The 12404-nt window shown below is 40.9% G+C and overlaps 1 protein-coding gene across 8 annotated transcripts in view; it reads left to right on the forward strand.

The window, feature by feature from the left end:
* The first annotated feature begins 6222 nt into the window (after window positions 1–6222).
* Window positions 6223–12404, forward strand: part of LOC132097348 (gastrula zinc finger protein XlCGF8.2DB-like) — a 30844-nt gene continuing 24662 nt past the window's right edge. For 4 of the 8 annotated variants that reach the window (XM_059503002.1, XM_059503000.1, XM_059502996.1 and 1 more), the window contains exons 1-3: window positions 6223–6381; window positions 6526–6565; window positions 6746–6802. In XM_059503002.1, the coding sequence (XP_059358985.1) occupies window positions 6265–6381; window positions 6526–6565; window positions 6746–6802 (214 nt within the window). In that variant the 5' untranslated portion in view covers window positions 6223–6264. The remainder of the gene's footprint in view (window positions 6382–6525; window positions 6566–6745; window positions 6803–12404) is intronic. The other 4 variants (XM_059503001.1, XM_059502997.1, XM_059503003.1 and 1 more) reach the window with 2 other exon arrangements.

Raw genomic sequence — 12404 nt, forward strand, 5'->3', positions numbered from 1 at the left:
TCAGTTTGTTGTCAAATGTATCATATTCTTGTTATAGGAATCATGTCCAAAATTATACCCTGCAAGAGTGGGAAGATTCGGACCACGTGCTTGATAAGATAACATGATTTATGATACCCTGAGCAAAGACAATATCTAATTGGTCAAGACAACATTTGAGGTGTGGCCAAAAGGCCAGTTTAAATACTCAGGACACCATCAAATTCTGCTTTTTGTTTTTAGCTTGCTTCTTAGCTTCTGCTATTAGTCATGCCTGCTTTTAACTTTTAGCGTTTGCTTTTTAGTCATGATTTTAGTCATCACTGTTAGCGTTCTTTGAGCGCAGTTCCAGCGTGCTTCAGCCTGCATGCCTGCTGCTACTTAGCCACAATGTGAAAAAACACCACCTAGTCTCGTCAAACTTTACTTCTGTTCTTTTACTTTAGTTTCTTTTCTTTTCCTATTGAGAGTTTCGTGTTCTGAGTTAAGTTTTGTAATGCCGTGTCTCCGAGTCTGACATCGAGTGCCCGTTCAACTTCAACCAGCCCACACAGCTCCGCGTCTTCAGCCAACGCCCAACCACGGGCTTCCCAAGACGTCACTTCAACGACTACTGAACTTCCAGTACTCAGATCTATATTTCTTCGCAGCTCGGCAAAACACACATTTGAAAAAACGGAATGCATAATTGATAAAAAACTGGATGACGAGTAATTTCTTACTGCTAAATTCTGAAAAACAGAGGTGTTAATTATAGGACCTAAAAACTCTGCATGTAAAAACCTAGAACACTGTCTAAGACTTGATGGCTGCTCTGTCAATTCTTCATCATCAGTTAGGAACCTAGGTTTGCTATTTGATAGCAATCTTTGCTTAGAAAGCCACGTTTCTAGCATTTTTAAAACTGCATTTTTCCATCTTAATAATATATCTAAATTATGGCCTATGCTCTCAATGTCAAATGCAGAACTGTTAATCCATGCATTTATGACCTCAAGGTTAAATTATTGTAATGCTTTATTGGGTGGTTGTTCTGCACAGCTGGTAAACAAACGCCAAGTAGTCCAAAATGCAGCAGCTTGAATTCTTACTACAGTAGATCCAGGATGTATGACCATATTAGCCCTGTTCTGTCCACACTGCACTGGCTCCCTATTAAACATTGTATAGATTTTAAAATCTTGCTTATTACTTATAAAGCCCTGGTTTGTTTAGCACCTCAGTATTTGAATGAGCTCTTGTTACATTATAATCCCCCACGTCCTCTGTGTTCTCAAAACTCAATTATACAATTATAATACCTAGAATATCAAAATCAAGGGCGGGCGGCAGATTCTATTCTTATTTGGCAGCTAAACTCTGGAATAACCTACCTAAAACCTAAAATTTTTCGGGAGGCAGACACACTCTTGCAGTTTAAATCTCGATTAAAGACACATCTCTTTAACCTGGCTTACACATAACACACTAATATGCTTCTAATATCCAATTCCAAAGGATTTTTAGGCTGCATTAAGTAAACCGGAACCGGGAACACTTCCAATAACACCCAATGTACTAGCTACATCATTAGAAGAATGGCATCTACGCTAATATTAGTCTGTTTCTCTCTTTTTCCGAGGTCACCGTAGCCACCAGATCCAGTCTTTATCCAAGTCAGAGGGTCAAGACCACAGGAAATTCTTCTGCCAATCTGACTTGGAGGTCGTCTCCGAGCAGCCCGCTGCCATCCCGGAGGCCGTTCCTGAGCAGACCACTGTTGTCCTGGAGGCCGTTCCCGAGCACCCTGCTGTCATTCCTGCCATGGCAAGGAGGGCGGTCTTCACCTTCCAGGTTTTGGCTTTTTGGCGTGCCTGGGAAGTGCACTCCAGTTCCTCGAGCCATGGACAAGTCTGCCACCCAGAGCCCGAGGTTGTTCCTGACCCCAAGGTTGTTCCTGAGCCAGAGGCTGTTCCTCAGCCCGAGGCTGTGCCTGAGCCCCTTCTCATCACTGCAGGCCTTCCAGAGCCCCTTCACATCTCTGCAGGCCTTCCAGAGAATCTTCACGTCTCTGCAGGCCTTCCAGAGCCCCTTCACATCTCTGCAGGCCTTCCAGAGCATCTTCATGTCTCCGCAGGCCTTCCAGAGCATCTCCACGTCTCCACAGGCCTTCCAGAGCTTGTTCATATCTCCGCAGTCTTTTCCAAGTCCCCTGAATTTTCGGTTCCTCCCTGGCCATCTGCACAGCCTGCTCCTCACTGGCTTCCCGAAAAGCAGGTTCCGCCCTGGCCGCCCAAGTGGCGAGTTCCTCCCTGGCCGTCTGCACAACTTGAACTGCCTGATCCCCCATGGCCACCTGAACTGCCTGGTCCCCCATGGCCACCTGAACTTTCTGATCCGCCCTGGCCCCCTGAATGGTCTGATCTGCCCTGGCCCCCTGAACGGTCTGATCTGCCTTGGCCCCCTGAACGGTCTGATCCGCCCTGGCCCCCTGAACTGTCTGATCCACCCTGGCTACCTGTCCCTCAAGGCCTGGCTTCCTGTCCCTGTTCCCCTCTATGGACCTGGCCCCCCATCCCTCCCCCTGATCCTCCACCATTCCACCTCCCTCCTGGACTCTTTGTTTTGTTTTTGTTTTTGTTTATTCAGAGTAGCTGGAAGCTGATCCTTAGGGGGGGGCGGTGGGGTAGTGTCACAGGGTCTGGTTTGTGTATCCCTGGGTGTCCACTAGAGGTTTCACTTCCCCATATTGTCACCCAACTTCAGGAACTGCATTTCCCACAAGCCTTTGTATGGACTCATCACTGTTCATTGCACACAAACAGGTAGATCCAATAGCAGTGTTTATTAGGGTAATCCAGAATCAATTTTCTTAGAATGAAATTTTCTTAGAACATTTTTAGAACAAAAAAATTCTACAGTAGCTGGGATGTCAGTTTATACAGAACTTTGTTACTTTTTCTCAACAAAAACAGTTCCAAAAATCACAGCGCTGTTTTGTGTTTGTGTTTTTACTTTTTGATTGAATCAGCTTTTTGAACATTTCGAGAGCAGCCAGCTGACTGAGCCGCCGCAGTTTCTCCAGAGTGACTGCAAGAGTGATGATGACAACACAGCTGTTTCACCATTGGCCAGATTCACCACATGACAACAAATTTCAGGCAATTTGAACCTTTTCAGTTTCAATAATGGCCACAAATCTGTGATTTTAGGATGGTAAAAGCTTTTTTAGTGTAGTCGCACTGTTGTATTGAGTCACGTTTATTATATACAGGGCAGGGGAGTCACGAAATACATGTAACAGCGTTACGTATTTAAAATACAAAATATGAGTAACTGTATTTCTTTATAATTACATTTTAAATAAGTAGTAATCAGATTACAGTTACATCTGAAAAGTATTTTAGATTACCAGTGATTACTTTTATTTTTATGTCATTTATTCATTTAATAATTAAATAAACCGTTTGGGGATTTCAACCAATACTGCAACTGATTCTCCATTGAAAAAAAAAAACTGCGTGCAGCAGCTGTTCATTTATCAACCCCTAGTGAGTGATACATGCTCATCATCATGACACAAACATTCTCCTAGAATTAATTTTTCATTCTGTTAACAGATCCATACAAATCTTGCATGAAAGAAAAGATTATTAAGTCAAACGATAGCTTTATGTGCTTTACAGATGAACTTGAGTTCTTTATTCATTCGAAATGTTCAAGAATGCATCATCTTCGACTCTGTAATGCAAGTTCATGATCCGATTCATGATAAGATGACTCTTTTGAGTGCATTTGCCAACTGAAGCCCGAACAAGAAGAATGTTTGTTTCTCATTTTGAATGGAGGTGATGTTGTGGCCCTACTCCCGACAGGTTTTGGGAAAAGTTTAATTTATCAACTGTTACCGATCATCAGCGAGAAACTGAGGAGGCCAAAGTCCGGCAAGGCAATAACTGTGATTGTGTTCACCTTGGTTGTTCTCATGGAGGATCAGGTTAAAGAGGCAGCGAAACTCACTCGATAGTTTTGTTTTCGCAGCATACCTGTGTTTACAGTAGAAGTGTGAGGCGGCTGGGCTGATTTAAAATCACGAAAAGGTTGTGGGATTTACAGGGATACACCAAATAGGGATGCCAGGGACCGGTATGTGGACAAAATCGGGACTATTAACGGTTTGGATCCATATGAAATTCCCAACAAAGAGTGGAGCACCAATGATGACTTGTTGTCGCACTTTTGCATTACAGATATCTTCGGCTACCTTGTTTGTTTTGTGAGTGTCTACACTTCAGAACAGTTCCGAAGCTACAAGTCATTGTAGACAATCCAGCGACGAGAAGAACACATCCAGGAACGAGAGATCAGGACACAACACTGGGACTGCATACAACTCTCTGACAAACACAAGATGAAAGACAGGGCAATAACTAGGGATTGGGTAATGAGTAGCAGCTGGTGTAGATGAACAATCAACAGAGATGCTCACATGAAACAATCAGTGCTGACGCGAGACACACACCAACTCCACCCGCATAGTACAAAACCCGAGGCCACGGTCTAAATATACTTCGAAAAGTATTAGTTACCCCAAAAAATTACTCAAGTAAATGTAATGAAGTAAATGTAACTCGTTACTACCCACCTCTGCACATAAGACACTCTTTTTCGCCACCTGTTGGCTTATTTTGTGTAATACAAAGAAATGGTCACTGAACGAAACAGTGAACGAATCTGAACAAATCATTATGGTGAACGAACTGAAAATGAACGAATCTCTTGAAAGAATCTAAATTTCCACCACTACCGAGTAGCATAGACAGTAAAAGAAATGGACACAGCGACCCCATTGGATTCAACGGAGACAAGTGAAGTCAATTAGAAGCACTTACTTCCTGGGGTCGAGCGTACTGTGCAGACTCAAACTGAACTTGATGACATAGATGTCACGTGAGCAACCTGTCTGACAATTGTAAGTCTTCTAATCGCTGTGCCAAGAGAAATCTGAATCACCCACCTAATCTTGCAGAGAAGGCGAGTGTGAACAGGAGCAAATTTTGGTAAGTATTCTGATTAATTATCTCCCTTGACTTTATGCCTCCACGTCCCCCCGATAGTCTCATAGACAGTAAAAGATTGCCTGCGAGTTTCTCCTCCTGTCCATACGGTAATTTCTCTACTTTGCGACAGACAGTCGCAGGTTATGACGCAATCGTAAACCTATTTTTAACAAAAACTGCATCTATGGGACCATAACGTAAGATACAAGGTAATGGAGCCTTTTATACATATTATGTATTTTATACATTTTATACATATCTTTAGAAATAATTAATGGACAAATGGAGTCTTTAAACGCCTCAGATGTAAAGTTATTTGCTGTCAAAGTGACGCCAAAATGAATGGGAGTCAATGGAATGCTAACAGCAGATGGGGTTCCGCTAGCCAATGGCGGCGCCCAGGGGTGCTTCAAAATAATATGAAACCACAACGCCCAAGCCCTATTGGGGAAAATTTTGGACTTTGTTGACATTTTGAAATACGTTTAAAAAAAAGATATGAGTTTTGGTAATAGGGTTGAGGAAAAAATATTTTTCCACAAAATAGTTTAAAAAAATGGAATGCATTAACCTTTATTACTATTAATAATTACTTTATTATCATATTATTATATTTATCATAAAAACATAATTTCATACATATATTGTCATTATTATCATAATAAATTGAAGAGTTTTGGAATTGTCATTAACCATTAGGGGAACTTGTGTGATTTTCAATTAAATGTTTTAATTTTTCTCTTATAATACTCACTCATGAAGACTGTTGGTGTTGTTCGAATACCATGCGAGTCTATAATTTTAAGTTCTTCTGATTTGTGCAGATTCATTTTTTATATATAAAAGAAAATAAATCAGTGCATCTAATGCACTTTTCCCATAGACTGATTTTCCCCCGTATTATTTCCCTCCTCTCGACGCTTTAAACTCCAGTCCAGCGGGTGGCGCCAAAACGTTTGGCCAAACACCATTAAACCTCAGAGGAAGAAGGTGTTTAGTGTCACCAAAGACCAGAGCCGTTGCCGAAGACTATCTTTGGTTTCACCGCGTTCTCTGTTGTTATGTCGTGATACTGCTACTAATGTTGTTTCTGTAAGTTGAAAAATACATTTTTTGAAACAGGTCAGTAAATACCTGCAATATTGTCATCCTCATAGTCGTGCATGAAGCAAGCAAGAATAGAAATAGAAAGAATAGAAAGCTAGAGGAGTAGTTATCAGCTGAACTGAGATCTGCTGCTGTGAAGATGGTGTTTGTTAAAGAAGAGAACACGACTCAACCAGAAACATGCAGAATAAAACACGAGGAACCAGAACCCCGGAGGATAAAACACGAGGAACCAGAAACCTGCAGAATAAAACAAGAAGAACCAAAAACATGGAGAATAAAACACGAGGAACCAGAACCCCGGAGGATAAAACAAGAAGAACCAGAAACATGGAGAATAAAACCAGAAACATGGAGAATAAAACCAGAAGAACCAGAAACATGGAAAATAGAACACGTGGAACCAGAAACATGGAGAATAAAACACGAGGAACAAGGAGGTTGGTCTTTAGTCTTCATAAAACTTCGCACGACTCTTTGTGGTATATTAAGATAACAAAGTTTTAGACACAGACTGTCAGTTATTATTTAGTAAAGTGATTTACACTTTGATTAAAAAATATCTAAAAAACATGATTAATGTAACGATTTTAAAGAAAAAAAATGTTGTCTTGTTACAGCTTCTGCAGCAAGTGCTCCGTCATCATGCAGTACCACCGCGAGTGACGTCACGGATGGTGAGTGAATTAATAAGCATTTGTTTACAGTTTGAACACACAAATGTTATTTTAACACACACATAATTTGTTGAATATACACCATAATTTGGATGAATATTCAACATCAAACTGTCTATATGCTACGTTTTGAGTCATTTAGCTCACTTTATTAAAATCTAATTAAAATGTTGCGTGTTACTTCCCTAACATGTCTTACTAGTATTTACACAAACTTTGATCACACTACAAACAATAAACAACTATAATGCTATAATAAACAGAAAAGATGAATTCATTGTTTACCTGGTCTTCAGTCTATGATTAGCTCATCTCAGCTCTTATCTGACAAGTCTTCAGGTTTGAGTCGTTCTTTCATCTTTAACCTTATGCAGTCTGAGCCAGAAAAAGACTTGATTAATCTATCGAGGCCTCGGGTTTGAGTCATTCTCTTATCACGTGACAGACCCATTAGCTTTAACCATAGACTGTATAAAAAAGGCTTTAACATATCGTTCGTTCTTTTGTCACCTGACAGCATTGGATAGAGAAATTAATTTCTCGGTTGTGTTGCTGCAGACCCAACGGAGTGCAGTGTTGATTTTGGTGCAGTATTGACTTGAGACACATTCAGAATTAATAAACTTTTAATAAACTACAGAACAATGCGGGCCGGAGCATTCGCTCAGAGAACAGACACTGCACTAGTGATACAAAGCACATAGGTCTGTTTAGAGCAATACATTTAATATAGACAATTTAATATTAGGCTGGGCTAGAGCTGTTAATTGGGCCTTAGAAGTAAGTACATTTTGATTGACAGCTTGATTAAAAGCCTGAACCCGTTTACAGCCTGACTTTATTCAAATGTGCGCACACACGCTCTTTTTCCTTTTGTCAAGAATGAGTCATTTATACATTGTAATGAATTAAAACCTCAATATTCATCCGGAAGGAGGAGGCGGGAACCGGCGGACAATCAAACGACATTTAATAATTCAAAAATAAACACAAAACATCGCACCAGCCCCTCACGGACGACTGGTGCGCTCAAATAAAAACCAAAACACAACTAAAATCCCAGGCCTGGTCCTCTCTCGTCCTTCACTGTCGTCGCTCCAGTTTTATATCCTTCCATCTCCTACGTGGGACTCGAGACCGGCGGTGGGTCGCATGTGTCACTGATTTGCCCAATCATTGCTGGCCTCACTCCTTGTTCCCACGTCCCTCGGCCCCGCCCCACTCGCCACATACCCCCATCGCCCCTCGCAGGCCGGGGGGTACCCACGAGACTGCGCTCTACCCCCCAACCCTACCCCCCCCCCCCCCCCCCCCCCCGGCTCATTGGGACCTGCGGAACCTGGGGGTAGGACAGACGAGGCGAGAGAAAAGGAGATGGAAGGAGGAGCGACAGAGAAGAGAGAGGGGAGAGAGAAAAAAAAAAATTCCGGTTCCCAGACGCACTGCTGCTCGGCCCTCCACCGGCTGGCCGATCTCCTCCGCGGTGCCTGGCGGTGGTACTGGACAGCCCTCGGCGGACGGCACGACACTCCTCCACCGCCCGGTGGACGGCGACGGCTCCTCCGGTTTTGGGCAGCCGGCAGGAGTCCCCCGTTCCCTGCTCCTCCCCGTTCAGGCGAACGGCGCCGACTCCTCCGCTCCCTCACGGACGGCAGCCGCCCCTCCAGATAGCGGGCGGTCGGCAGCGAGCTCGCCCGTCCCCGGCAACTCGCTCCAGTCCACCGCCTCGAGCGTCCATGGCGGCATCCTCCTCGCCTGCTCTGTGGCACCGCGGATTCCCCACAGCGGCGAGGGATCTTCAGCAGCGCGTCCCTCCTTCTCCCGGGCTTCGGCACCACTGTAATGAATTAAAACCTTAATATTCATCCGGAAGGAGGAGGCGGGAACCGGCGGACAATCAAACGACATTTAATAATTCAAAAATAAACACAAAACGGCGCACCAGCCCCTCACGGACGACTGGTGCGCTCAAATAAAAACCAAAACACAACTAAAAGCCCAGGCCTGGTCCTCTCTCGTCCTTCACTGTCGTCACTCCAGTTTTATATCCTTCCATCTCCTACGTGGGACTCGAGACCGGCGGTGGGCCGCAGGTGCCACTGATTTGCCCAATCATTGCCGGCCTCACTCCTTGTTCCCTCGGCCCCGCCCCACTCGCCACCTACATGTTTTAACATAATTTATTCATAACTAACATAGACTAGGCCGCTTGGAAGTTGGAATAAAGAAATAAAATAAGTCTTCTGTAACATCGTAACATCTCAATACTCTTAATAGGCATAGGCTCATTTAGCCTATAAATAGACCATTGCACCAATAAAAATTAGTAGTTTTTTTTTTTTTTTTTTTTTTACAAATTAAAGAAATTCTAAATTAAGATGGGTATTTGGCACTAAGGAAACTAAGATAAAGCCTTCGCTGGATTTGCTTCGCCACTAGCAGCTGACATTTAATAAAAGAATAATGCCAACGTTACCCTATATACTCTGTCCACATTATGCATTAACATTATCGAATGTTATCAACCCACCGAATGAATATTCGAATAATCGTGACGAATGAACGACTCGAAAAATCCGAAGACTCGAGAGATGAACTAATCAATTCGGTTTCTGGCTCAAGACAACATTGGCCATATGGAAAATATATATCAAGGGTTTTTTTTTTTTTTTTTTTTCAGGAAAAATCTTAATTTCACGATTTTATCACTATTTTTCATGTTGATTTTTTTTAAAATACTATTTTGCCATTACTGAGCCTTAATACAGCCATACTAATGCCTCCATTGAAAAACTCAGTCATACAAGGTAAAATTATATATTTAAGGGGGGGAAAAGTACATTTTCAAGCATATTTTAATCAAGTGTAGATTTAATGCAAGTGCAATTCTTCAATGTAAGAGCATTCAACAAGACTTGCATTAAATTAAAACCAAAAACTTCTCATCACAAAATAAACATTGGTTTAAAATAAATCTAACATTAGCACCAGCTGTAACACTCAGACAGCTTATTAGACACAGATCCTCTTTTTGAAGTAGTAGCTTCTAACGTAAGGTATACAATAAACAAAGAGATGCAGAACAGGTTGAAACTAGCTGAAATGAAAAGATCTAATTTTAAAAATGTAAAAAAAATAATAATTCAATAACAATATTAACTTGGTCTAATTAAATGTAAGTGCAGTCAGAGATTTTTGCATAACTTCCAAAATAAACAGTGGCTTTAAAAAGTAAACGCACAACACGATAACACCTATGATCTTTTAGGTTTTTTTTTTTTTTTTTTGAGTGTAATGTGAGAACCAAAACACATCAACCAAAGGTGCAAAAATATTGCTCAATCCTGACTCTTGTAAACTTACCACTAGCAGCTTTAGAACATACCTTTTACCTTCTTACAACTAACATCTTCTAAAAGAACAAACAGTATGACTGGTCACAATCACAAATTTTTTGAGAGGAAAACCAGTTGATTGACTTTATCTGGCTTGAGATTTGCTCTTTGGCTGGTGACAATATTGCCACCAGTGCTGAAGGCTCTTTCTGAGGGAGCACTTGTTGCTGGAATGCACAAGTACTTTTTAGCAAGTTGGCTAACTCTTGGAAAGTTTGCCTCATGAACAGAGGTCGACCGATGTATAGGTTTTGCCGATTAATAGGCACCAATACTTGATTGCCAAAACAAATGGTTATCAGCAAAAATCCACAAAGCACCATTCACATAGTTTTCCATTAAATTAAATTATGTTTGCCCAAATCGTTGTTAATGTACACAATAAATTGTATATTGAGCATTTCCATCTAAACGTTTGTCTTTCTGTGGTTCTAATAAAGTCTGTATGCTTCATTTCTAGAGATATAATATAGACATAATATTTGCTCTGTTTTTTAAACCATGAACTTCAAACTTATCTTTGCCTCATTGTTCATTCTTGAAGTAAACTTGTCCGTTTGGTGAATAAATAAATAGTTTTAGGCCGCTGCTCGAGTTGAATGCAACACATTGTCCTAGAATCAGCGCTGCTCTTTTATTTTGATTAAATAATCATTAAGTATTCAAGAATAGAAGCAGTTAAAGTGTGAGAGTATACATTGTGCTGGTATAATTGTAGGGCCCTATGATTTCCACACTTATGCCCAGGAAAACGCAGACGTAATCACGGGAATCAAGTCATAAAAACAGAATTCACAGTTTAATGCTGAATGTCACAGAATTTGTCAAATTTTGAATGAATTAATCAAAAGTAGGTTATTACACTTAAATCACGATTAGGACTAGTATCTGTAACTATTAAGCCTTGAAAGTCGAATTAAATATGAATCCTGCATGTTCTACGTGACTCTGTTAATGATTGGCGGAGACGCAGGGTTTTATCTACAAAAATTTCACACACTGAAGCGTGCGTGACGCTCGCGGTAATTTCAGCATCTGTCATCTCACTAAATGAACACATGAACATCTCCAGAACTGCTCTGTCACTTCATGAGCAGCTGACCGTTTGATTTGAGTAAAACTAGTGTCATATCACATACACAGAACTGTATAGGCATTCACGACAACCCCTCAAAATAAAAGTCAGTTTTCAGTAGAATGTACAGCCTACTACTAAAATGAAACAAATAGAATTTTTAAATAGTAACCACACAATATTTCTTCAATGCTTTAATTTTAATATAGTAAATCATGCGCATTCTAGCTAGCCGGTGTTTTCACTGACATTTTCAAACTCTCCCTCTGTCTATCTGTGGTTCCCCCGTGCTTCAAAAAATCCCACATTGCGCCCATACCAAAGAAAAATAAAATCACATGCTTAAATGACTTACACCCATCTTCAGCAAATGTTTTGAGAGACTTGTCAGAGACTACATCTTTTTGCTGCCTGCCTCACTCGATCCACTACATCTTACACACACACACACACACACACACACACATATATACATATATATATATATATATATATATAATATAATATAAAGGGCTTTAGCTACTGCCACTGTTGGCACAGTGGATAAGACACATGCCTTTGGTGTGAGAGACCCGGGTTCGAATCCACTGTGAGACACCAATGTGTCCCTGAGCAAGACACTTAACCCCTAGTTGGTCCAGAGGTATGTGCGACCTCTGACATATATAGCAACTGTAAGTCGCTTTGGATAAGAGCGTCAGCTAAATGAATAAATGTTAATGTAATATGTGTGAAAAGCAGCGTAAACAACAGACCATGAAGATTTAATCATTGCATCATGCACCTGCAGCGCTTCTGTGAAAGTAGAAACACAGATATTAAGTTATTAAAAGGAATAAAATAAATAGGATCCCACAAAATATATAGTAGGCTTTAATATAAATAACAGATTTAAAAAAGGAAACAAATAAACGCTGCAACAAGTATAGGCTATGTTCTTTTTTTGTGACACTCTTACTGCATTTTATTAGGGGTTTAAGCATGCAGTGCTGAAACCCTATTGTAATGTTAGGATTTTTATTTTATTATTATTCTGCCATAAAACTGATCATGCAGACCAAACCGTAAGTCGTAGAGACTTGAAACTTAGCCAGGTCATAGATCTCAATTTGGTTGGTCAATTTGCAGGCAT

Source organism: Carassius carassius, chromosome 21, assembly GCF_963082965.1.
Source record: "Carassius carassius chromosome 21, fCarCar2.1, whole genome shotgun sequence".
NCBI classification, from domain to species: Eukaryota; Metazoa; Chordata; class Actinopteri; order Cypriniformes; family Cyprinidae; genus Carassius; species Carassius carassius.